Below are 27,463 nucleotides of genomic sequence, written 5' to 3' on the forward strand. Positions count from 1 at the left end.
AGCCGGGTCCAGCTAAAATAACAATGAAAACTGCAACAACAACAGCAACAAAAAATAGCCGGGCATTGTGGCAGGTGCCTATAATCCCAGCTGCTTGGGAGGCTGAGGCAAGAGAATTGCTTAAGCCCAAGAGTTCGAGGTTGCTGTGAGCTGTGACACCACAGCACTCTACCCAGGGTGACAGCTTGAGATTGTCTCAAAAAAGAAAAAAAAAACAACAACAACAATGTGGACAATCAAATTGCTTTTAGGTATTCAGTTTTAAAAAGGACTTTATAACGGTAAACATGAAAAGGACTATGAAGACTATGAAAAAATGTAGTAGGAAAAGATTTAGAAATTACTAACATTTACTTTAGTTTCCTTTAGGTCAGATCAAACTCTGGGAGGCTAAAGTTGAAGAGGTTGACAGATCCTGTGATTCAGATGAAGATTATGAAGCCAGTGGACATCGTAGTCTGTTATCCACACATTACACAATTGTTATTCACCCCAAAGACCAAGGTCCGACCTACCTTCTAATTGGATCTAAGCATGAAAAGGTATTTAAAGATTTATTGGCTGACTTAGAAAGATTTAGACTAATAATCTTCAGGTATTGGTAATAATTTTCAAATCAATTTTATGGAAATAAAGAAGAGAGTTTTACAATAGACTTTCAACTCTATTTTCAGAGATTCTTTACCTCTCTGAAAAGGAGCCTTGTTCAAATGTGTTATTTTTCAATCCTACTGTTAAAAGTATTATCAAGTCTGAAAATAATGAATGACAGTGGGGGACAAAGGGACCTTATATTATGTAGATATCTCAGACCAGATATTTTTCGGTGAATCTAAGGTGTAGACACCTTATATATTTGGTCCATTTTCATAAGATTTTGGTTTAGATGCAATCAAAAATGAATAGTATATTATATGTATGTGTGGTCACTTATAATAAAGGATACATCACAAATTAATGAGGTTATGTATTATACAATACATACTACTATGTATTTATTATATATTGAGGAAATTGGCTATTAAGAAAACATTAGTTAGTTTTTCATCTCATACATATAGCAAAATGATTTCCAGGTCCATTTAAACAGTTAAATGAATTCAAATTATTTCTTTAAAAGACCTCGATCTGATCTCTGAATATAAAGTACTCTCTGAGAAAAAAGAAGGCAACGTGAGAAATCACAGTGCAAATGGTTGATAGATTTGATTACAAAAAATTTAAATAGGCTCAGCACCTGTAGCTCAAGCAGCTAGGGCGCCAGCCACATACACCAGAGCTGGCAGTTCAAATCCAGCCCGGGCCTGCCAAACAACAATCACAACTACATCCAAAAAATAGCTGGGCATTGCGCAGGCACCTGTAGTCCCAGCTACTTGGGAGGCTGAGGCAAGAGAATTGCTTAAGCCCAGGAGTTGGAGGTTGCTGTGAGCTGTGGCGCCACGGCACTCTACCCAGGGCAACAGCTTGAGGCTCTGTGTCAAAAAAAAAAAAATTTAAATACTTCTTTCTACCAGATAAAATCATAAATGTAACTAAAGATAAAATATAAAACCCAAAATATTGCATGGATGGCTATACTATCTTTGATATAAAAACAACTCTAATACATTATGACTGTTAATATTGATAATTGGTTTTGAGCACATGTATCAGGTCAAGCGCTACGTATATCTCCTCTTCCCCACTGAACAACCTACTGTGGAGGCTAATGGTTAATTAGTGCTTGGACTTGGCCTGAGTCTTGTCCTCTCCTCTTCAGACATCCTGTCCTTCACTACTCATTCTACCACCTTCTCTAGCAATTACCGGTCCCTGGGCTCAGTCCAGGCGTCTAGCTACAGTGTCTGGCCCGCCAGCAGCGCAGCCAGCGCCTATGCAGGCACCAGGGGCTTGGGCTCCTGGATCTCCATGTCCCGCTCCACCAGCTTCCGGGGCGGCTGGGGGTCCGGGGGCTTGGCCAGGGGGATGGCCGGGGGTCTGGCAGGAATAGGGGACATCCAGACTGAGAAGGAGACAATGCAAGAATTGAATGACCGCCTGGCCTCCTACCTGGACAGAGTGAGGAACCTGGAGACGATAATCGGAGGCTAGAGAGCAAAATCTGGGAACACCTGGAGAAGACGGGGCCCCAGGTCAGAGACTGTGCTCATTACTTCAAGACCCTCGAGGACCTGAGGGCTCAGATCTTTGCAAATTCTGTGGACAATGCCCACATCATTCTGCAGATTGACAATGCCCGTCTTGCTGCCGATGACTTTAGAGTCAAGTATGAGACAGAACTGGTCAAGCGCCAATCTGTGGAGAGCAACATCCATGGACTCCGCAAGGTCATTGATGACACCAATGTCACTCAACTGCAGCTGGAGTCAGAGATTGAGGCTCTCAAGGAGGAGCTGCTCTTCATGAAGAAGAACCACGAGGAGGAAGTAAAAGTCCTACGAGCCCAGATTGCCAGCTCTGGGTTGACTGTGGAGGTAGATGCTCCCAAATCCCAGGACCCTCATGGCAGACACACGGACCCAGTATGACGAGCTGGCTCAGAAGAACCACGAAGAGCTGGCCAAGACCTGGTCCCAGCAGATTGAGGAGAGCACCTCAGTGGTCACCTCACGGTTTTCTGAGGTTGGAGCTGCTAAAACAGTGCTCCCAGAGCTGACAGATACAGTCCAGTCTTTGGAGATCGAACTGGACTCCATGAAAAATCAGGTCGGAGGACAGCCTGAGGGAGGTGGAGGCCTGCTACACCATGCAGAGGGTACTGCTGCATTTGGAGTCAGAGCTGCCACAGACCCGGGCAGAGGGGCAGCGCCAGGCCCAGGAGTATGAGGCACTGCTGAACATCAAGGTCAAGCTAGAGGCTGAGATCACCACCTACTGCCACCTGCTGGAAGACAGGAAGGACTTCAACCTCGGTGATGCCCCGGACAGCAGCAACTCCATGCAAACCATCCAAAAGACCACCACGTGCAGGATAGTGGACGGCAAAGTGGTGTCTGAGACCAATGACACCAAAGTTCTGAGACACTGAGGCAGTAAAGCAGCATGCCCTTATACCAATAAAGAGTTCAGAGGTCACTGAAAAAAAAATTAGTGCTTGGACTCATCTCTAATAATAGAAATGCAGATTTTAAAAATGATAAAGCTTTTACTATCTCAGATTACCAAAGATATAAAAATTATGTTAATGAACCTATGGTGAGGGAAGCCCCCTCATACACCATGGGTGGGAGTGTAAATTGGTATAAACACTTTGGAAAGCACTTTGAAAGTGTGTTTCAAGAGTTCCTAAGGCCGGGCATGGTGACTCACGCCTGTAATCCTAGCACTCTGGGAGGCCAAGGCAGGTGGATTGCTTCAGCTCAAGAATTCAAGAGCAGCCTGATAAGAGTGAAACCTTGTCTCCACTAAAAACTGTGCATCATGGTGGGTCCTTGTAGTCCCAGCTACTCGGGAGGCTGAAGAAAGAGAATCACTTGAGCCCAAGAGTTTGAGGTTGCTGTGAGCTATGACACCATGGTTCTCTACCAAGGGTGTCAAAGTGCAACTCTGTCTCAAAAAATAAATAAGTGAATAAATAAATAAGTAAATGAGAGTTCCAAAAAATCTCCATAATTCTGTTTCAAAAACTATATGCTAAGGAAATGACCATAAATGCAGCTAAAGATTTATGTATAAGTTAATCAAATACAATATTCTTTTAAAAATAGATTTCTGAAGTATTTCAAACACAGAAAATATATCCTTTGTGGTTAACATATGTTAACTGTCCCAGTATATTTTATCAGTGACAAATTAGTAACCATCTAGGTGTTCATCAGTAGGGAGCTGACTAAATAAATATGGTATGTCCATATATGTAATAGAATATCCTATGGCCATTAAAACTTGTTTGTAAAGAATTTTTTTTTTAAATTAATTAATTAATTTTATTTATTTATTTTTTGTAGTTTTTGGCCGGAGCTGGGTTTGAACCCGCCACCTCCGGCATATGGGGCCGGTGCCCTACTCCTTTGAGCCACAGGTGCCGCCCAGTTTGTAAAGAATTTTTAGCAGCAAAGGAGTGTTCATATGGTATTAGTAACATCCAGAAATTATAATCCTCTATATTTAGTGTAATTCAGCTATGTAAAAATTTAATCTACATATATACTTTTTCCGGGGGGGGGGTATTATTTAAATGGGGGAGGGTATTATTTGAATGGGGGAGGGTATTAATTGAATGGGGGGTTATTTCAATGGTGGGGTATTATTTGAATGGGGGGTATTTCTTCTTAAAATTTTCTGGATTTTCAAGGTATTCTGTATGTCTTACTCTGAGAGTCACATTTTAAATTTGACAGAATCTATTGTGTTTCTTAAAAGAATATTAGCTAGGTGTGTTTATTCTAGTCTCTTCACATGTATCACTTTCCTAAATTTTGAAATGCTTTTTCTAAGAAGCATCTGTAGAGAATTTTAAAAATGTGAATAAGGGGAAAATGTAATATGAGAACAATTCAAGTTAGCCTGCCTCTGAACTATTTGACTAAATGGTTTTTAGTTATTACTTAAAAATTAAAGAAAGTAGTTCTAATTCCATCTCAAAGTTTTCTACTGTTTATGTAAGTTTGTTTTTTTCTTTAGGTAATTAAAACTGTATTTTGGTTAACATTTCTATTAATATGTTCTGATTTTAAGGACACTTGGCTTTATCATCTGACTGTTGCCGCTGGAAGTAACAATGTCAGTGTTGGATCTGAATTTGAACAACTTGTTTGCAAATTGCTAAATATAGAAGGGGAACCTTGTAAGTTCATGAACATATAAGGCTCTATGGTTTATGAATTGGACCATAGCCTAATGGACTTTGCACTTTGTGGTTTCTTGTTTCCTTGTAATGCATCTACCTTGTCATTGCCTTTGCTTATCATGGACCCCAATTCTCACTGTGGTTCTTTGGGTCCAAGGACACTGTCACTCCCTACTATGCTACGTCTTATCAGATCCCTGTCTTTGCTCACATTGCCCCTCTGCTTGGAATGCCCCCTTCCTTGGTATTCTCACCAACATGCTAAAACCCTATGTAGCCCAGCCAGCCCACTCCAGCTCAGCATCTGGCTTTAAAAGGAGCTTAATCAATGTTAAAATTATGTCCTAAGGCATTTTGCCACTTAACTCTTTGATAGCATTTGTAGCTTTGCATTGAAATTAATTTTTTATGGCTAATGTTTCTGCATTGAGGGTCTAGGTTCTGTCATATACCTTACATACTAACAGAGACCACATTTTTAGTTGCAGTATCCAACACAGGAATTTAATAAATGTTGACTTTAGAAATGATTTCAAGTTCACTCTTATCTTTTTATTTCTTACTTCTTTGGTTTCTAGATCTCTCTTCAGCTCTTCCTCATGTAGAGTCATCTCCCTACCTAGGCTGCCACTTTTAAACAATATGTTGGTGCAGCCTAGTAAATTAGGAACCAACTCTTCTAGATTATCCAAAACAGAGCATGATTATCCCAAAGGCCTGGTAACCAAAATAAAATAATGTTGCCAAAGTTTTCTCCTGATCTGTGTGACTTGAAGTTGTACACCAAGCTTGAATGAGCTATTTTTAAATCCTAAAGGGTTAATTTAATGGGAGGCCAATAAATGATTTGTTGAGTTTTCTATTTCTATTTTATTCTGTGTTTTAGCCTCTCAGATATGGAGACACCCTACTTTGTGTCACAGCAAAGAAGGAATCATTTCCCCCCTGACAACACTGCCTTCTGAAGCTCTACAGACGGAAGCTATTAAACTATTTAAGGTAAAATAGTTATATGTAGTTAAGTAATTTAATTTAGGTGGGAAAAACTAATAATTTGGGTTACAAAGTTTTACAATTTCCAAGAAAATTCAAAATGTGATGATGATTATTAAGAAAATCTATTGAAATAAAACTAGGTGAATTTTATTAATATATATTTTCTGAGTGAGGACTTTGAATTTACTGAAATAAGATGTGTATGGTTTGGGTAGTGTAAAACATTTGGTTTTAGAGAATCGTTTCCCCTTTAACCTCTCAAATGGAAAGATTTTTCACATCATGCTGAACTCAGCATTGGAAAAGGGATGAGCACTCTTTCCTCTTTGGGGCTACTCTAAAATTCTTATTTCTCAACCTCTATTAGAAATCCCGAATCACTTGAAACTTGTCATTCATCTACATCACTCTTTATCCCCCATCTCTCTCATCATTTACCTTCTAGTAATTCCTCAAATGTCATTAAGGATTTTGTGTCCAAGTCACATTCTTTCACTGTCCCTCAAATCATGCAAATAACTTTATTGTCACTTTACTCATCAATGCCATAATGTTAAGATTCTTGACCTTCTTAATTTCAATAAGCTTCACTTCTAGTCTTACTTCATCTTCCCATTCTCCATGTCCACACCTGACTTTACCATGCCTTACATGTATGCCACCTGTAAAAGTTTAAATGCTCATAATATAATATCTCTTTTTTTAACCATAATCCTAGCCTTCAAGCTCTTTTATTATTATTATTACTCTTCTACTTTTTGCATTTCTGAGACCTTTGTTTTGAATTACTTGTTTCCCTGAGATCATAACTTCCTCTTGGCTTTTCTTCCTTCCTATGCAGTCTGGTCTGCTCTTGTTAATACTGGTAGTTCCCTGGGACCCAGATCCCGAGGAGATCAGTGCTGTGTTGTCTGCTTCCAGAGTAACCAGTGCACGCTGCTGCAGAGCACCAGACAGCCATGTAGGCTGGAACAATATAAATCCCGTGCTCTTCATTCCTTGTGGACAACTTTCTGTTTCTTTGATTGTCTTTGGTCACATCCTCCTCAAATTCCTACTCAGTGATACAACAAGAAACTTGCCTTCTATTATGATGAGAAAGTAGAGGACATCAGACATGATTACCTCAAATAGCTCCCCTTCATCTGTTTTCTCCTCCACTCCCCTACTCTCAGAACATGGTACCTTCTGTGGGTCTAGGTTTCAGTAATTCTTTTCCTTCTAGTCTTCTTACAGCCTCATTCTCTTTTTTTGTTTGTTTGTTTTGTTGTTGTTGTTGTGGTTTTTTGTTTTCTTTTGGCTTCTTCTCTAAATTTCTCTAATCTCAAATAATCACTTATTTATTAGATATTATTATGGAATTTTATTAATTTGCCATGTTATGGTGATGGCACAATGGCTGTGAAAAAATGTTTATCAATTGGAGAGCCATCCTGAAGTATTTATTGGTAAAGTAATGTGATATATATTAAAAGACTCTAGAAAAAAAATAGAGGTGGGGAGTGAAACAAGTTTGGCAAAATGCTGATTATTATTGATTCTGGGTGATGGGTACATGGGAGATCATTAAGCTGTTCTCTTTTTGTTCATTTTAAAAGTCTATAGTAGAATTCTTTTTTAAATCCACCTACAGAATGCACAAATACTCAAATCAAGAAAGACTATACAAATATATTTGAAAATCTGGATGAAGTGATTAATTGTATAAGAAAATACAAATGGCCAAAATTGATTTCACAAGAAAATAAAAATCTAAACAAAGAATCTATAAAACTTCACATGTAGATAATTTTAGGGCTATTTAAATTGTCCCAAAGTGTAGAAAAGAAAGAAATTTTTCAAAATCTATTTTTTTCTTTTACTTTTTATTGTGGAAAAGTTCCAGCATATGTAAGGGTAGAGAGAATATTATACTAAAGTCTGTGGTACCCATCACCCAGATCCACAAGTCATCAGCACATGTGCTGTCTGGTTTTATTCTCCCATCTCCACTACTCCTGACCGTGGATGATTCTGAAGCAATCCTCAATCACCATCTCACATATTTAATTTGTGAAGTGATTATTAGATACCAAACCCCAGCAATATTGTAGAAAAAGAGAGCATTTCATGCAAAATAATTAAATATTAGCAATCGGAATCCAGCATCATTATAACAGAATATTAAATCGCTCCAACAACTCCTTAAACAAATAATCCAATTTAAAAATGGGCAAAAGAATCTGAATAGTCATTTCTCAAAAAAAGTATATATACAAATGGCCAACAGGTACATAAAAAGAAAATGCTGAGTATTACTAATCATCAGGGAATGGAAATCAAAACTACCTTGAGATACCATCTCACCCCAGTTAAAATGGCTATTATCAAAAAGACAGAAAATAACAGATGCTGGTGAGGATGCAGAAAAAAGGGAACACTCATACACTGTTGCTGGGAATGTAAATTAGTACAACTCTGGAAAACAGCATGGAGGTTCCTGAAAAATTAAAAATAGAACTACTATGTTATCCCGCAGTCCCCCTGCTGGGTATTTATCAAAAAGAAAGAAAAGCCGTGTATTGAAGAGCTAATCATTGCACTTTCACAATAGTCAAGACACAGATTCAACTTATTTCCATTCGTCAATGGATGAAAACATCTCAAAAAAAAAATATTACCAGCACAAAGAAATAATAAATGTTTGAGGTTATGGATATCACAGTTTATTTGATTTGATCATACATGTTTTATGCACTTATGTACCCCATAAATATATTTAATTATTATGTATTAATAAAATTTTTTAAATGGGAAACAAGAATATTAAATCGTGACTAAGATTTATTCCAGGAAATCAAGGATATGGCTAAATATTAGGATATCTATTAATACTACTTATTATTTAGTAATCATCTCTATAGATGCTGAAAAGACATTTGACAAATACAACATTCATAAGATAGCAATAGATAGATACTTCCTTAATATGATATAACACATTCCTGTCTTAGCTAAAAGCAAGTATCATGCTTGTTGGAGAAATGTTAGAAATATTTCCACTAAAGTGAAGAACAAAACAAGGATATTCTTCATTATTATGTTTTAATCTTTTAATAAAACTATAAATTACATGAATTTTAACATTTTTTTTCATAGAAAACACAGGGTTAATAAGAGCCACTACTTTCTTAGCACTTTTTATATGCAATGTCATGACAATCATGGCAAGCAGAATTCATGCCCATTTTATTCCGAGAAAAAAAAACTGAAGCTCAGCGAATTAGAGCATTGCTGAAGCTGGAATTAGAATTCCAGGCTATCAACTCCAAAGTCTGCTCTGAACCATCATACATGGATTATACTACCCTTAATTATATCTTTTAAAATCCTAGTTTCCCAAAACAGAAAACCTAAATGGTCAGATCTTTTGTAGATTAGGACCTGTTATTTACCTAATACATTTAACCACTTTCTATAAAGTTTCTTGTCTGAAGGAGACTGGCAGTCTTACTACTTATAGTTATACTGCTAATTAACCTTCAACTATTTGTATAGCACATAAGAAATAACACTGCATTGGGCGGCGCCTGTGGCTCAACGGGTAGGGCGCCGGTCCCATATGCCTGAGGTGGCGGGTTCAAGCCCAGCCCCGGCCAAAAAAAAAAAAAGAAATAACACTGCCCACATATAAAGAAAGCAGGTCAATGAAATGTGCATGAATTTTAGCATTATTATTATTTAAACATCACAAAATCCAGTGTCCAACAATATAAAATTTGCAATGTTACTGGATGCAGTGGCTCACACCTCTGGGAGGCCAAGCTGGGTGGATTGCTTGAGGTCAGGAGTTTGAGACCAGCCTGAGCAAGAGTGAGACCCCTATCTCTAGTAAAAATAGAAAAACTAACCAGGTGTAGTGGCACATACATGTAGTCCCAGCTACTTAGGAGGCTGAGGCAAGAGGATTACTCAAGCCCAAGAATTTGAGGTTGCTGTGAACTATGATGCCATGGCAATCTACTCAGGGTGACAGAGTGAGACTCTGTCTCAAAAAATAAATAAATAAACCCAGGGCGGCACCTGTGGCTCAGTCGGTAAGGCGCCGGCCCCATATACCGAGGGTGGCGGGTTCAAACCCGACCCCGGCCAAACTGCAACCAAAAAATAGCCGGGTGTTGTGGCGGGCGCCTGTAGTCCCAGCTACTCGGGAGGCTGAGGCAAGAGAATCACTTAAGCCCAGGAGTTGGAGGTTGCTGTGAACTGTGTGAGGCCACGGCACTCTACCGAGGGCCATAAAGTGAGACTCTGTCTCTACAAAAAATAAATAAATAAATAACTAAATAAACCTACAATGTCTGCATTCAGTCAAATGTCACCAGACATGCAGAGAATTGGGTTAAAATATGTATGTAATGATGAAAAAAGTAATCATAAAAATTTATCTAGTCTCGGCACCCCTAGCACAGTAGTTAAGGCGCCAGCCACATACACTGAGTCTGGCGGGTTCAAACCCGGCCCAGGCTTACTAAACAACAATGACACCTGCAACAAAAAATAGCTGGGCGTTGTGGTGGGCACCTATAGTTCCAGCTACTTGGGAAGCTGAGGCAGGAGAATTGCTTAAGCCCAAGAGTTTGAGGTTGCTATGAGCTGTAATGCCACAGCACTCTACCGAGGGTGACATAGTGAGAATCTGTCTCCAAAAAAAAAAAAAAATTATATATAATACAAATGATGATAAACAATTACATTTCTGTGTATTATTATTATTACATTAAAATTTTTTCAACACACTTAGGGGCTACATCAACAAACATTTTGTTTCAGATGGTCAGGAATGTGGAAGCACTTTATTTGGGTGGATCTGGCTCAGAGTATCATGTAGTTACTGTCACGCTGTCAGTGGGACAGGAGTTGTCTGAAGATTTGATGGTCTGAAGTCCTTCAGGCTGTCTCATGCGGCCTTTGTCAAGAAGCCTCAGTTCCTCACTACACAGTCCTCTTCATATGGCCAACTCAAAACATGACTGCTGCCTTACTCCAGAGCAAATGATATAAGACTGAAAGAGAGTGTGGCCAAGGTGGAAGCCACATTGCTTTTTGTAACTGAATTTCAGAATGACATGCCAAATTCTACTAGTTAACACAGACCAAGCCTGGTATAATATGGAAGGAGATTACCTAAGTGTCAGAGTATCAGGAGGTGGAAAAAACAGGGAGCAATTTTGGAGATTGGCTGCCATGGTTCATATGTTCAGGAAAGTAGAAGAAAACATGAGCATTTCAAGGAGAGTAATAGAAGATATTTAAAGGTCCAAATTGAACTGTTAGAGATGAAAAATGCAATGGCTAAAATGAAAAGTATACTGGATAAGATTAACATGTATTTTGAAGTTCTATTTTTAAGTATGAGAACATTAGGATTGTTATATCCTCTAGATGAACTGACCTTTTTATCATTATAAAATGACCCTCTTTATCTCTGGCAGAATTCTTTGCTCCGAAACCTACCTTGTCTACTACCCCGTTTCCCCGAAAATAAGACATCCTCCGAAAATAAGACCTACTTACAGGAAAGATAAGACGTCCCCTGAAAATAAGACCTAGCGCATCTTTCGGAGCACACCTTAAAATAAGACACTGTCTTATTTTCGGGAAAACAGGGTATTATAGCCACTCCAGATTTCTTTTGATTAGTGTTATCATAATATATCTTTTCTCATCATTTTAAACAAAACCATTGCAGAAAAGATAATCAATCTACTTCATGCAGAACAAATCTAATCATTGCTCACTTTGAGTATATCATTTTTTTTTGTTTAATTTAGACCTGCCAGCTTTTTATAAATGCTGCAGTTGACTCACCTGCAATTGATTACCACATATCTCTAGCCCAGAGTGCTTTGCAAATCTGTCTGACACATCCTGAGCTACAGAATGAAATTTGCTGTCAGCTTATTAAACAGACGAGGCGAAGACAGCCACAAAATCAACCAGGACCATTGCAGGTACATATTGATGCATATACATGCAATGTAAAGTGATGTTTTTTCTGATTGTAAGAATGATACACATTTAGTATAGATATTTGGAAAAATACAAAAAGTAAAAGAGGAAAAATAGCTATTAATATTTTAATGTGTATTATTTTGATTTATTTATATGTTCATATATAAATGTAAATGTGTGTAGGTATGTTCACACAGTTTTTCATAGCACTGGAGTTATAGTGTGCATACTTCTTTTTAAAACTATAGAACATAATCATTTTCCCTGTATCTTCTTCAAAACATTAATGGTTACATTACTATGTATTTGAGATTTCTCAATTTTTTTTTTTTTTTTTGAGACATAGTCCCACTATGTCGCCCTGTGTAGAATGCCATGGCGTCACAGCTCACAGCAATCTCAAACTCTTGGGCTTAAGCGATTCTCTTGCCTCAGCCTCCCAAGTAGCTGGGACTATAGCCACAATGCCTGGCTAAAATTGTAGCTGTCATTGTTATTTGGCAGGACTGGGCTGGATTCAAACCCACCAGCTCCACTGTATGTGGCTGGCATCCTAGCTGCTTGAACTGCAGGCTCCTAGCCTCTCAATCTTTCTGTAATAAAAATCTATGTAGTAAACATCTTTGAACCTAAATCTTGTGTAGAGGTCTAGTGACTTCTTTTGAATCCATTGCTAGAATTTTCCTATATCTTCAATAATATTCAGTGTAATTCTAAATTCTTTCCAAGTAAAACTGATATTTTCACTTTTGATTTAGGATGCACTTGTTTAATTGTTAGTGCAGTTGAATATATTTTTCAGGTGTTTTATGGTCATGTGTGTTTACTTTTTAATTAATACCTATTTTATCTTTGTTTACTTGACTTCCTTGTTAACTACAGGGTAAGTCAGGAATTTCTTTTTTTTTTTTTTATATTTCCTTTTTTTTTTTTTTGGCCGGGCCTGGGTTTGAACCCGCCACCTCCAACATATGGGACCGGCACCCTACTCCTTGAGCCACAGGTGCCACCCATAAGTCAGGAATTTCTTTTTTTTTTTTGAATTTTTGGCCGGGGCTAGGTTTGAACCCGCCACCTCTGGCATATGGGACCGGCGCCCTACTCCTTGAGCCACAGGCGCCGCCCAGTCAGGAATTTCTTAACCTAGCATACAGAACTCTCTTGGATCCAGATTTTGTAGGACTTGAAGCTTATATAATTTGGGACATGCTCTTTAACAAAAAGAGTATAACGTATTACTTTTGCACACTTAGTAAACATATGACCATGTAACACAGTTGATAAGCCCTTCCCAGGGGCCTGTGCCCAAGAGGATTCTGAAGCTTAGGTGTCATATGCATCAAGATCACGTCATTATCTGGCTGTACTGGCCTCCTCTTTCTCTACTATCTGCCTCTAGTATGCAATGAATGAATAAAGTCTCCCATTCTTTAAGCATACCCTTCCTTTGCAGTACTCTGCACCTTATAGGATTCCTCTTCCCTGGGTGTCCCTTTCTCCTTCCCACATGTAAACTTTACATTCCAGCCCAAGCAACACATTCCAAATATTTGATTATACTTTTAAAACTTTTGATACATGATATAACTATGTTGTATTATAATTTAATGTTTCGATATATAACTGTCCTCTACTAGACTGTAGGCTCTTCAAGGACAGGATCAGTGCCTGTCCCTACATGCTTTTTAATACAGCATTTTAAAATGAAGTTATACTTGCTTGATGACAATAATAAAATGAAAAGAAGAATATACAACAGAGAAAGGAAAAATAAAACTCATATATAATCCTGTGTAACAACTTCTGTTAATATTTTCATACTTGTCCCTTATTTATCTGTGTGTATATATATGTACATACTATATGTGTGTGCATGTATGGGGAGGTAGGTAGGTTTTGGTTTGGGACATATGGTATTTTACTAGTTTGAAATCTGCCTTTTTCAAAAGTGTTACTTATATTTTAATGAATGAGTAGACACATGAATAAACAAAAAGGAAACATGTCTCTGATCTCTAAGTGTGGTATCAAAAGGGGCCACCATATCTACTTGCATTTTCTACTTCAGTCCTAAACAATCATATACACAACTAGATGGATCGTGGACCTGACCCAAGGTCACATTTTTATGGGTTTAATGTATTATTAATGGTCTAAACAGATAATGTATGTGTGGAAGAAGCGAAACTTTTTTGGGTCAAGAGAGGCTATCTCAGCCCCTTGCTCTGCCAGCCTCTCTCCATCACACTCAGCCTGGATGTTGGACTGGCGTGCTGTCTCTCACCTACGGTATTTCTCTCTGCCCAGGGCTGGCAGCTCTTGGCTCTCTGTGTCGGGCTCTTCCTTCCCCATCATCCTTTCCTGTGGCTTCTCAGGCTGCACCTAAAGATGAATGCAGATTCCAGGTGTGCAGAAAACTAACCAGCTGAACCGCTTATGTGGCCTCTGAAAGTCTACAATAAATCATAAGTATTTAGTAACCCGCTACATTTTCAGAGAATGTATAAAAGAACTGTTGGTACAGGAAGCCTTTGGTTATTATTTATGTGGTGCTTGGAAAATATTTTCTTTGTTATGTTAAATCTCTTAAGGGAGATTGCAGTAAAAGCTTGAGAAACTGACAAAGAATAGTTTCAAGTGAAAAGTCTATGTGCATTTCAAGTATGAATGACTTAGCACTGGTGAGTGTTAATTCGATAAAAGCAATTACTGTATTTCCTTAGTTTTCCCTTTTACTGTTTTTCTCCACATTGAATTCTTTTTTATGTGGAAAACTTCCCCTGTGGTCTTCCCTCTTTTTATAATTGTAGGTATGTGAATTACTTCAGAATTCTTACTCCCTTGAAAAAGACCTTTAAAATCCAACTTTCAAAATGCCTTTCTTTCAGTGGTACCAAGGGCTCTCAGCCAAGACTTATTCAGGATCGTTTTATCCACCCAAGAGCAGTGTGTTAGGTTGGTTAATTAGACAGATTCTGGGACTAAAACAAACAAGCACGGTGAAAGAAATAAACAGAAAAAATCTTGGAAGCAGGGCGGTGCCTGTGGCTCAGTGAGTAGGGTGCCGGCCCCATATGCCGAGGGTGGCGGGTTCAAACCCAGCCCCGGCCAAACTGCAACAAAAAAATAGCCGGGCGTTGTGGCGGGCGCCTGTGGTCCCAGCTGCTCAGGAGGCTGAGGCAAGAGAATCGCGTAAGCCCAAGAGTTAGAGGTTGCTGTGAGCCGTGTGACGCCATGGCACTCTACACGAGGGCGGTACAGTGAGACTGTCTCTACAAAAAAAAAAAAAAATCTTGGAAGCAATGGGAAAATGTCCTGCCGTTATGCAAAATGTATCTACATTTTGGGGCCTCTGTATCAAAGTCATGTGATTTCAGCAGCAGTCACTGAGGAGCCCCCAGATAAAGGTTAACATTTTAGAGTCTGCCTGCAAGGTACTTGAGTACAAATATATTTAGAGATGTTATTAGTTTGCTTTTATAAACCGAATAAAGATTATAACAAAAGAGGGCAAAGAAAGATTTCTATCCAGCTTTTACATTTATTTACTCAGTTTTGTTTAATTCTTAACTTTTTGTTTTGTCTTGTTTTTGGTTTTTTTTAAGACAGTTTCATTCTGTCACTCTGGGTAGAGAGCTGTGGCATTACAGCTCACAGCAACCTCCAACTCTTGGGCTCAAGAGATCCTCTTGCCTCAGCCTCTGAAGTAGCTGGGACTATAGACTCCCAACCACAGCACCCAGCTGTTTTTTAAGAGATGAGGTCTCACTCTTGCTCAGGCTGGTCTCGAGCTCAAGCATTCCATCCACTTCAGCCTCCAAAAGTGCTAGATTACAGGTGTGAGCCACCACACCCGGCTCACTCTGTTGCCTGGGCTAGAGTGCATGGTGTCAGCCACAGCAACCTCATACTCCTAGGTTTAAGGGAATCTTCCTGCCTCAGCCTCCTGAGTAGCTGGGGTTACAGGTGCCTGCCATGATGACCAGTCTAATTTTTCTATTTTTAGTAGAGACAGGGTCTCATTCTTGCTCAGGCTGGTCTCAAACTCCTGAGCTCAAGTGGTCCTCTTGCCTCAGCCTGCCAGAATGCTAGGATTACAGATGTGAGCCACCACACCCACACTAAAAAATGCTTAGCATTTTTTAACAAGTGCAGTGTTTTATCTGGTAAAGAAGAAAAATATTTTTTTATTTTTATTCGAAGACATTTTCTTACCTTATTTAGTGGTCAAGTATTGTCTTCCATGTTCTTCAAAATAAAACTCTGTTGTATCATGTTTTTTTAAGTTACTCTATATTATTCATACAATTATTTTCTTTATATTTATTAATATGAAATCACTACATGTTGACTATATATGACTGGTAATTTCCAGTGCAGTTTGTGATTAAAATAATGTAAAATAATGAGGAATTCTTTGTGGGTATGTTTGAGTCAGTCAGTTGCAAAAGTAAAGAAACTGGAATTTGAGAAAAGCAACTTAATATTATCATTCAAAAGAAAATTTGTAATAAAAGTAGCATAATACATTGTAATAATGTACAAAGGAAACATTTTTAATGGTTGCATATATTAGGTTGTCAATTAAATTTATTTTTAGATTTTATCTTAAGTTTTGTATTATAGGACAGAGTTTGGAAAATATGCCATTTACTGCCAGCGATGTGTAGAAAGAACACAACAGAATGGAGACCGAGAAGCAAGACCCTCAAGAATGGAAATTCTTTCAACACTTCTTCGGAATCCTTATCATCATTCATTGCCCTTTAGTATACCGGTGCATTTCATGAATGGGATATATCAGGTAGGTTAGTGTTTGTACCTTAATGAAAACATGCTTACTTAAGAATCCTAGGGTGCAACTTCTATGGAATAGGGGAGTAAGACTGTCTGCCTACCTCTGTCAGCAAAGATAAACATGAAAATATATTCAGTCTTCTATCAAAATAGCTGAGTTTTGAAACAGTTTTGCTGGGCGGCGCCTGTGGCTCAGTGAGTAGGGTGCCGGCCCCATATGCCAAGGGTGGTGGGTTCAAACCAGCCCCGGCCAAACTGCAACAAAAATATAGCTGGGCGTTGTGGCGGGCGCCTGTAGTCCCAGCTGCTCGGGAGGCTGAGGCAAGAGAATCGCGTAAGCCCAAGAGTTAGAGGTTGCTGTGAGCCGTGTGACGCCACGGCACTCTACCCGAGGGCAGTACAGTAAGACTCTGTCTCTACCAAAAAAAAATGAAACAGTTTTGCTAAAAAGGATTAGCAATAAAAAACAAATCCATATTGAACCAAATAATGTGTGGATTTTCCTGCCAGTATAATTCTGACAGAGAAAATAAGAAACACTGCACTTGAGGTTTTTCCCAGCCAGTGCACCTGCTTGGTATGGAAACAGTTACTAACATTGGGTGTGTACAATTTGAGTGTCTTTTAAAATCTCTAAACCTCATTAATTATCTGAGAAAACTTCCTGGGGCCCTCTCAAATCTCATATCTAGATGCCCGCTTATTAACTTAAGCGGACATATTCCGAAGCTAGTAATTAGTCTGTGTAGCCATAAGCCTTTTATCGCAGATTTCACATACTTGACTGCCTACTATAGAGACAAACATTAAAAACATAAAAGTGTTCATTAATTTAAATGCATTTCTTGTTGATTTTTCTTTCATTTACTTAAAGATTGCATATTATATTATAGTTCTTGACTTGCTTCTAAAGGGTAAACATAATATCTCTACAAACTGTCAAACGGTCTTTCTATTTTGAATTCATGTCTGTTGGTGGAAGCTGATTTCTGAGTTCTTATAGCAAGCTGACTACTGAGGTAGACTTGTTAATTTTCTCCAGTGGAGCTTAGAAAAAAAGTTAAAGCATCTGTAGAAATAGATGTTGTCATTAATCATGCATTAGATATGCCCTGCTTTACCAGAAATCTCAGTTGAAAAAATCATATATATTTTTTATTAAAAGAGAACTACGTTGTTATTTCTGTCTAGGTAGTAGGGTTTGATGCATCCACCACAGTGGAAGAATTTTTGAATACGTTGAACCAGGATACAGGAATGAGGAAGCCAGCCCAGTCTGGATTTGCGTTGTTCACTGATGATCCTTCTGGCAGAGATTTAGAGCATTGTCTTCAAGGAAACATCAAGGTGAAACCAAGTCCTTTTAAGGAGCCAAACTCAGCAAACAGCAAAGAAAATAAACTTCTTTATTTTACAAGAAGTTTAGTTTAGGAGCTCTCTAAAAATTTAAGCAATCTGATCTTCACAATAAAAAAAATTTGTAGGACTTATTGAAGTCTTAGAATTCTTAATACACAATCTCTATGCACATACTCATGTTAAAGAGAGGAAATGGATTAATAATGGTTATAATACTCTAAATATTAGGGTTTTATGGTTGGAATTGTGAAAGCTCTAATAAAATGGCTTTCCACTTTTTCTTTCATTCAGCATTATTTATTAAACAATTTATTGTGTCCTTTGGCTGGCTGGCCTCTGTGGGGAATACAAAAGAACCAGAAGTAATCCCTGCCCATAGTGGGTGAACTTAAAATTTTCTTAGGGAAGAACAGCCTTATACACTGATAACCTGAAGCTAGTGTTGAAAGTGGTAAGTGCTTTAGGAGTGCTGTGAACTTTGCACAGAGGGAGAGATTAAATTCAGCACTAGGAATTAGGGAAGGCCTGACTAGATTTTGAAGGATAGGTAGAAATGGACCTGTGGAAACATAGGAGGGACTTAAAATATTTTCCAGATCATGATAAAATAACTTTAATAAAGTTTCGAATTAGTGATGGCAATAATTAGAAATATAGAATCATAAATAACAAGGGACCCTAGAGAAACAATGAGGAAAACAGGCCTAGAAGGAAAAATGATTTACCTACAATCAAACAGCTGGGACTAGGTGTAGACCCTTTACTTACATTTCAGTTTTCTTTGTTATAACTTCAGTTATTACAGTCTTTATAAACTCATAAGGTAAAAAGTTCCTTCTTCTATGACAAAATCATGAAAAAATCCTTGGAATTTTCTTGTTTCCAGTCTCATGCAGTTCTGCATTAAGATTCCTTTTGAGTAAAAAATGCATGGCCACAGTCCAAGGTTAATATGTGTCCAAAAGGATAAGTAGAGCAAAGAGCAATTTGTAATTAAATCCTAAACTCAGAGCTGCACAGAAGCTGGAAAAAATAAAAAGCTTGAATACATTTGGTTTGATCATGTTAATGAAATGTTTCAGTCTACAGAGATATTTGGCTTTAAAAAAATGTTTGTTGGGCTGGGTGCGGTGGCTCGTGCCTGTAATCCTAGCACTCTGGGAGGCTGAGGCAGGAGGATTGCTTGAACGTAGGTGTTTTAAGACCAGCCTAAGCAAGAGTGAGACCTCATCTCTACTAAAAACAGAAAAAATTAGCTGGGTGTTGTGCTGGGTGCCTTTAGTCCCAGCTACTTGGGAGGCTGAGACAGGAGGATCACCCAAACCCAGGAGTCTGAGGTTGCTGTGAGCTAGGCTGATGCCATGGCACTGTAGCCTAGGCAACAGAGTGAGATTCTGTATCAAAAAAAAAAAAAAAAAGATGTTTATTGAAAAGCCCTATAAATCTGTTTCCACTTTCCTTCTAGATTTGTGACATTATTTCTAAATGGGAACAGGCTTCCAAAGAACAACAGCCTGGTAAATGTGAAGGTACAAGAACTGTTCGTCTGACTTATAAAAACAGGTGTGTAATAACTGCATCCAGATACCAGAGTGTGAGTATACAGTGTATTCAAATCATGCAGTACAGTTTAATTTCCTACTGAATAGTTTTGAAGTTTATACATTTGTTTTATATATATAATACTTTCTATAGGATAAAAATTGTCACATCAAACTTTGTTTCTAATTCTCAGCTCTTAATCTTATGAATAGTTATATTTTATACAAATATGCATTTTGACAAAGACTAGGGAAAAATAGGTTCTCTCTTAGGGTAAATGATACAAGGATGAATTTTTCACTTTCAAAATTTCTTTTAACAGTATTATTACATTTTTTATGAAAACTGAATACTTAAATGCCCTACTATTTATCTATAATAAGAAGATATGTTTATGTTTACCACAGTCTTTTGAAAGTGACATATTCATATCTATTCCTTCTCATTCTCTCATATTCTCTTTCTCAGTATGAAGTGAGCTTCAGCTCAAAGCCAATCACCTAGTTAGTTGCCATGAGTAAAACAGACACAGACCCAGTCTCTGATGTTTTGGAATTAAGTTTGGTTGGGAAGAAGGTTATTAACCAGATATTCACTCTAAGGCAGTGGTTCTCAACCTTCCTAATGCCACAACCTTTTAATACAGTTCCTGTGGGTCGTGACCCACAGGTTGAGAACTACTGCTCTCAGGAATATATATAACGATACATTAAGTTCTCTGAAGGAAAAGAGTGGTACTGTGATGAGGAGCCTCACCCAGACGGGAGACATTGGGAGGCTTTGAGGAAATGATGACAAGTTCAGAGGAAGATGGGAATGGGAACATCACAATAGGCAGTAAAGGATAGTTCAAGGCCTATAGAAGGTGACTGCTCAGCTTGTTGTAGCAATCAAGACAAGGCCAGTGGCACTGGAGCATACAAGTAAATCTTCATAATAGATCAATTTCAACGCACTTTGGGATATGGTCAGAGAACAGATTTTCTTTCTTTCCTTTTTTAAAAAAATATTTTCTTAAAAAAAAAAAAATTTTTTTTTTCTTGGGCGGCGCCTGTGGCTCAGTGAGTAGGGCGCCAACCCCATATACCAAGGGTGGTGGGTTCAAACCCAGCCCCGGCCGAACTGCAACAAAAAAAATAGCCGGGCATTGTGGCGGGCGCCTGTAGTCCCAGCTACTCTGGAGGCTGAGGCAAGAGAATAACATTAAGCCCAAGAGCTGGAGGTTGCTGTGAGCCGTGTGACGCCATGGCACTCTACCAAGGGCAGTAAAGTGAGACTCTGTCTCTACAAAAAAAATATATATATATATATTTTTTTCTTTTATGTATTAGCAGAAGGTAGTATGTAACAAACATGTTTAACTGACCGACTCACATTAACTATACCAAAACAAAGGGATTTTGATAGTTTTATTGGAAGCTGATACCCCATAAATTAAGAGATCTATAAAGGTGAGATCAAAAGCCTGGTGGAATTATTAGAGTAGTATTGAATTCATTCAGAGGCCTCCTTTTGGAAAATGTTCATAGCCTTAAAATTGGAATTTGAGAAGCAAAGACAATATATGACATAAAGTAAGTGATAATCTTTGATCCAGTTCAGTATTTCTTTTTCTAATAATATATCTCATGGAAATACCCACATAAATGGTGGAGTATTTCAGCATATTCCAGTATCTTCTTGGCCAAATTTTTGATAAGTGAAAAATTAGGAGGGAAAAATACATGTTTATTAACAGGGGAACATCTAAATAAATACGGGCATTCATATTTTGTACTCCTCCCTCATACACTTAGCCACTGAAGACCACCCACTATTTGAACAAATACCACTGATTTTAATAATTGGTAGTTGGGAACCTTGGAGCTTCTTTATTCAGGTGCTCATGGGCTGTGATGATTTGCCAGAGTTTAAGTACCAAAAAGGTGACAATTCAGCTTTGGTATCTAAGATTTTTAAATTGTATGTTCCTAGAGATAAGCAAAATTGCTTAAATAATGGAACTCTAATAGGTTCCACTCCTGGAGGAACCTGTTTCCATTGATAGTTGTCTTCATCATGGCCCTTGGTGACTGGCAAGAATAGCAGACTGGAAGACTTGGACCTTCCGGGTGACTATGATAATTCTGTTTACTGCTGGAGCAGTAATTCTCAAAGTGTGGGCCCTACACCAGCAGCCACAGGACCACATGGAAGCATGTTAGAAATGCAAAGCATTAGGCCTCCCTTCTGGCCCATTGAGTCAGAACACTTGGGGCTGAAGCCCAGGAGTTTGTGTTTTGACAGGTCTCCACATAATTTTTATACTTGCTGAGTTTTGAGAAAGACTGACCTGCAGCTCCTCATCTCCACCACTGCGTTTTGCCCTCACTCTTTGTGGAAGGAGCCAGCTTCTGGACCTACCCTGCCTTAGATATTTATGTAGAACAGATTCAGGTATTCTCTCTTGGTTTTGTTGGAACCAAATGGAGGGACTTCTGTTTCTAAAACTATTGCTAATAATCCATAGCTTATTAATGCTTACTGTATACTAACTCTTGATTATGATGACTATGATTGGGATTGAATGAAATTTGGGCTGGGTATGATGTTTTGTGCCTATAATCCTAGCACTTTGGGAGGCTAAGTTTGGAGTATTGCTTAAGGCCAAGAGCTTGAGACCAACCTGAGCAACATGGCAAGATCCCTTCTCTACACAAAAGAGAAAAATTATCTGGGTGTGGGGAGTGCATGCTGATAGTCCCTGCTTCTTGGGAGGCTGAGGCAAGAAGTTTGCTTTAGCCCCGGAGTTGAAGGTTCCAGTGAACTTTGATGATGCCCGTGTACTCTAGCCTTGGCTACAGAGTAAGACCTTGTCTCAAAAAAAAAAGAAAGAAAATAAATGTGGCTGAAATGGAGTAAGATGATCCCAAAGATAGATAAGAAAAATGCTACAAGCCTAGCAAACATTATGGGAAAGGACAATGAAAGTTATGAATAACACATAAAGAAGATTGCCTTGTTAAAAATAAAGCCTCATGACTATATATATCTTTGACATCAGAAAAACAACTCAATTGAAAGGTTTAATTTTTAATAGAAGTCTGAAATGGCTGGATAGCCACAGCTATGAGAAAATACTGTGTTTCTAAATATGCTCATGCTTTGCATCTCTGTATAAATAGCTTAGGCAATGAGCCCTCATTTTCAGTGACACAGTTAGGAAGGGTGCTGGCTGTGACCTGTTATGCAGCCAAGGACTGGAGTACCTATTCTCTTTATCACGGAACTTTAAGTTTATATTTACCAAGTTGTGGAATTTTAATTATTTAGATTCAGGGGCTAAAGATCTGAACTTGTTCTTACAGATGATCATTTGGAAACTAACATTTAAATTCTATTCATATTTAAGGTTTTTATTTAATTTGATTTCTTTCTTTTCTTTTTTTGAGACAGAGTCTCAATATGTCACCCTAGGTAGAGTGCCATGGTGTCGCAGCTCACAGCAACCTCATACTCTTGGGCTTAAGCGATTCTCTTGCCTCAGCCTCCCAAGTAGCTGGGACTACAGGTGCTCACCAAAATGCCTGGCTATTTTTTTGTTGTTGTATTTGTCATTGTTGTTTAGCAGACCTGGACTGGGTTCAAACCCGCCAGCCTCCGTGTATGTGGCCAGCGCCCTAACCACTGAGCTACAGGCACCAAGCCTAATTTGATTTCTTGCTGTGATATTTGGGGTTTTTTGTTTTTGTTTTTGTGTTTTTTTGAGACAGAGTCTCACTTTGTCATCCTGGGTAGAATGCCGTGGTGTCATCATAGCTCATGGCAGCCTCAAACTCCTGGGCTCAAGCAATCCTCTTGCCTTGGCCTCCCAAGTAGCTGGGGGTATAGGCACCTGCCATAATGCCTGGCTAGTTTTTTCTATTTTTAATAGAGGCAAGGTCTTGCTCTTTCTCAGGCTGGTCTCAAACTCCTGAGCTCAAGCAATCTACCCACCTCAGTTTCTCAGAGTGCCAGGATTATAGGCATGAGCCTATACTGCAGCTGGGTTCTTAATATGTTATTGAAAACTCAAGGTGTGTGTATATATATATGTCACCTTTGGTAGAGTGCCGTGTTGTCACAGCTCATAGCAACCTCCAACTCTTGGACTTAAGAGATTCTCTTGCCTCAGCATCTCAAGTAGCTGGGACTACAGGCACCCGCCACAATGCCCAGCTAGTTTTTTGTTGTAGTTGTCATCATTTTAGCAGGCCTGGGCTGGGTTTGAATCCGCTGGCCCCAGTTTATATGGCTGGCACCCTAACCACTGAGCTATGGGTGCCAAGCCTCAAGGTATATTTTTAACAAAACAATACTAGTGAGGATTCTTCCCTGAAGGGGACAACTCTTCTTTCCCCATCTTTGAAAATAAAGAATTATTTTCAGTAGTGCTTGGTAGTTATAATTTTCTGGAACAATTTAACATTCCCAACTCTGCCACTTTCAGCTGATTGTATGAACGCCTTTATCTGTTGGCTTCTAAGCCAAGAATGATCTTGACAGGTCGTGTAGTTTACCCCATTTCTTCTAGCTATGTTCACACTAAAAAAAAATATTCCAGGATGCAGTGATTCTGCTGTGATTCTAGATACCCCTGGAGAAGAATACTCCTATTACTATTACTAACCAACATGTATTGAACATTTACCACACACCAGGCCCTGTGCTGAGCTGCTTTTATGCATCATCTTATGTAATCCTAACAATCCCATGAGGGACTCTTATTCTCTCCGTCTGATAGATACAAGAAAACCAAAGCTTTAGAGAGTTAAGTCATTTACTCAAGGCTATGGAAAGGTGATTCTTCAGGCTTTTTTGGCAAATAACTTCTGTATGTAGCAATTTTCACATGCCACTCATTCATCAATTCATGCAATATGCCAGCATCAGGTCTTAGCTGAAGACTTGGAATTCAAAGGTGAATAGAAGTTCCCTGCTCTTTAGAATCTTAACCATTTACAGGGAGTGGCAGACACGAAATCTCAGCAATGTGATCAGTGCTGTAAGGGAAACAGTATATGAGAATAGGGAAGGACACAGGCTCTGGAGACAGACTGCCTGGGTTAGGATCCTGGCTTCTCCCCCTAACTGTGTGGCTCTGAGTGAGTCCCTTAACATCTCTGCGCCTCAGGTAACCTATACATGGAATGGAGGTTAAAATGGTACCTACCTCTGGTTGTCTGAAAGATTAAATGTTAGAAACATAAAATAGTTCAGAGCCTGCCACGTAGTGAATGCTTCATAGAATTTGCTAGATGTGAAGCATGTGTATGTACGAGAGGTTGTGGGGACATACCCGGGGCCTTCACAGAATGGTGACTTCTAAACAGATGACTGGAGGTTGTAACCATCAAGACAGGAAGGGAACAGGGAAGGGGTGAGGGGTCACAATTGTGGTTTTAGTAGACCTTGGTGGCCTGAGGAGTGAAGGGAGGGTAAATGCAGGATTTCAGGCTTCTTCTCAGTAAATGTCTAAGAGGATGAGAAAGTTGACAGTAGGAAATAAATGCTTTGAAGAATGTATATGGAGCCAGCTGAGGGCAAGCAAAAGGCCTACCCGGCAGTCCTGAGAGTCCAGCTGAATTTGGAAACCATGTTTGTGTAGTGGTACTGGCCCATACAGTGATGTGATTTCCGTCCCACAGTATTCAGCTTTCCAGTCCTCCAAGTGAGGAGGTGGACATTTGGGAATACCCCTGTTACCTAATTCAAGCTGGGCCTACTGTAATAGAAGCCCACTTAGGCTGCTTCTTCAGGCCTCTGTAGGACTTGGGAGCAGATGCAAGTGGGCCGTGTCATGCAAGGCTTAGCTCACGTTCCTCTGGTGCCTTTCCTGTTCAGACTCTGTAGGTTTATTTCTCTTAGTTCTAAGTCATTTTTGGGACTCTATCGTTCCTCTCCAAATCCCTGAATTGCTGTTGGAACACAAACTTTCATTAGACGTTTGAGCCAGTGGTTCCTATGTATTGTATTTGTGTACGGCATTGGTCCAGGATTGCTTTTCCCCTTTTTCATTAATGATACTTCATTTTATTTGCTCAGGTTCAATTGTATTGCATCCCAGAAATGACAGAAAATACACATTAGCTCTTCTTGCCTGCAGCCATTTGGTTCTTTTCCTAGCCCTATTACCAATTCAAATTTATATTAAGAACCTTCCAGTGGTAACAATTAGCTAAACCCTAGTGGTTTACAGTGATGAATAAGACAGTGCCTGACTTCAAATGGGGAAAACAAGCTGTGTATAAAGATGTAATTAAGCCCAAAAGGGGGCTTTCATATTTTTAAACAATTTTAAAAATTGATACATAACAGATGTGCTTATTTTTGATACATATGATAATTTAATGCACTTACAAAATTTGTGAAGATCAAAACAGGGTAATCAGGATATCATCACCTTAAATGTTTGTCTTTTCTTTATGATAGAAACATTTGAATTATTTTCTTCTAGCTATTTTGAACTATATAAGCTTATTGTAACTATAGTTACCCTACTTTTTAATCAAACATTTGATCTTATTTCTTCTATCAAACTGCATATTGGTACACATTTAACCAATCTCTTTTCAGCCTCCCTTCTTGGCCTCTGATAACCACTAATCTTCATGAGATCCACTTTTTTAGTTCCAAATATATATAAGAACTTGTAATCTTCCTTTGCTTAGCTTATTTCACTTAAAATAATGGCCTTCAGTTCCATCTGCATCGCTGAAAGTGATAAGATTTCATTCTGTGTTATGGCTGGATAATGTTTCCTTTTATAAGCACCACATTTTCTTTACCTGTTCGCCTCTTAATGGGCTCTTAGATTAATTCCATGTTTGAGCTATGAATAGTGCTGCAGATAACCTGGGAGTGCAGATATCTCTTTATACATTAGTTTCCTTTCTTTTCCCAATAGTGGAATTGCTGGATTCACATAGTAGTTTTAGTTGTGTTAGTTTTTTGAGGAACCTCAGTAGCACAGTTTGCCATTCCAGCTGTACATTCCTACCAACAAGGGTATCTCTTTCTCGGCTCCTCGCCGTCGTCTGCTGTTGCCTCTTTTTGACAACAGCCATTTTAACTGGGGTGAGATGAGATCTCGTTGTGGTTGTGATTTACATTTGTGATTAGTAATCAGAGATGATTAGTGGTGTTGAGCATTTTTTTCATATAACTGTTGGCCATTTATCTGTATGACTTTTTTTGAGAAACATTTATTCAGATCTTTTGTCCATTTTAAAAATAGATTTTTTTTTTGCTGTTGAGCTGGTTGAGATCCTTATCTGTTCTGGTTATTAATCCCTTGTTAGATGGATAGTTGGCAAATATTTTTCTCGCATTCTATGGGTTTTCTCTTCACTTAGCTGATATTTCCTGTGATGTGCAAAAGCTTTTTAGTTTGATGTAATCCCATTTGTACTGTGGTTTTGTTGCTCATGCTTTTGAAGTCTTACACAAAAAAATTTTTGCTCAGACCCCAAACCAGTGTCCTGGGCATTTTCTCGGTGTTTTCTTCTAGTAGTTTCATAGTTTGATGCCTAAATTTAAGACTTTAATCCACTTTGGTTTGATTTTAATACATGGTGAGAGATAGGGATCAGTTTCATTCTTCTGTGTTTGTCTTTCCAGTTTCTCTAACATCATTTATTGAAGAAACTATCCTTTCCCCATTATATGTTCTTGGCACTTTTTTTTCCTTTTTTTGAGCCAGAGCCTCAAGCTGCCACCCTGGGTAGAGTGCTGTGGCATCACAGCTCACAGCAACCTCCAACTCCTGGGCTCAAGCGACTCTCCCGCCTCCGCCTCCCAAGTAGCTGGGACTACAGGCGCCAGACACAACACCTGGCTATTTTTTGGTTGCAGCTGTTGTTGTTTGGCGGGCCCCAGCTGGATTCGAACCTGCCAGTTCAGGAGTATGTGGCTGGCACTTTAGCCACCTGAGCCACAGGCGCTGGGCCTGTTCTTGACACTTTTGTA

The 27,463-nt window shown here is 38.8% G+C and overlaps 1 protein-coding gene and 1 non-coding gene across 2 annotated transcripts in view; one reads left to right on the plus strand and one right to left on the minus strand.

Annotated features, from left to right (window-relative positions):
• The window catches only part of PLEKHH2 (pleckstrin homology, MyTH4 and FERM domain containing H2), a 128,593-nt gene that overhangs the window by 74,737 nt on the left and 26,393 nt on the right, over positions 1 to 27,463 (plus strand). Inside the window, exons 17-24 of the mRNA XM_053588894.1 lie at positions 360 to 542; positions 4,681 to 4,789; positions 5,679 to 5,791; positions 11,599 to 11,778; positions 14,087 to 14,184; positions 16,406 to 16,583; positions 17,768 to 17,923; positions 19,401 to 19,498. Of these exons, the coding sequence (XP_053444869.1) occupies positions 360 to 542; positions 4,681 to 4,789; positions 5,679 to 5,791; positions 11,599 to 11,778; positions 14,087 to 14,184; positions 16,406 to 16,583; positions 17,768 to 17,923; positions 19,401 to 19,498 (1,115 nt within the window). The remainder of the gene's footprint in view (positions 1 to 359; positions 543 to 4,680; positions 4,790 to 5,678; positions 5,792 to 11,598; positions 11,779 to 14,086; positions 14,185 to 16,405; positions 16,584 to 17,767; positions 17,924 to 19,400; positions 19,499 to 27,463) is intronic.
• On the minus strand, positions 9,253 to 9,380 carry LOC128585243 (small nucleolar RNA SNORA19). The gene has a single exon (XR_008379965.1). It is a non-coding gene; the product is annotated as a small nucleolar RNA SNORA19 (small nucleolar RNA).

The sequence above is a fragment of the Nycticebus coucang genome, chromosome 4 (genome assembly GCF_027406575.1).
Source record: "Nycticebus coucang isolate mNycCou1 chromosome 4, mNycCou1.pri, whole genome shotgun sequence".
In the NCBI taxonomy this organism is placed as follows: Eukaryota; Metazoa; Chordata; class Mammalia; order Primates; family Lorisidae; genus Nycticebus; species Nycticebus coucang.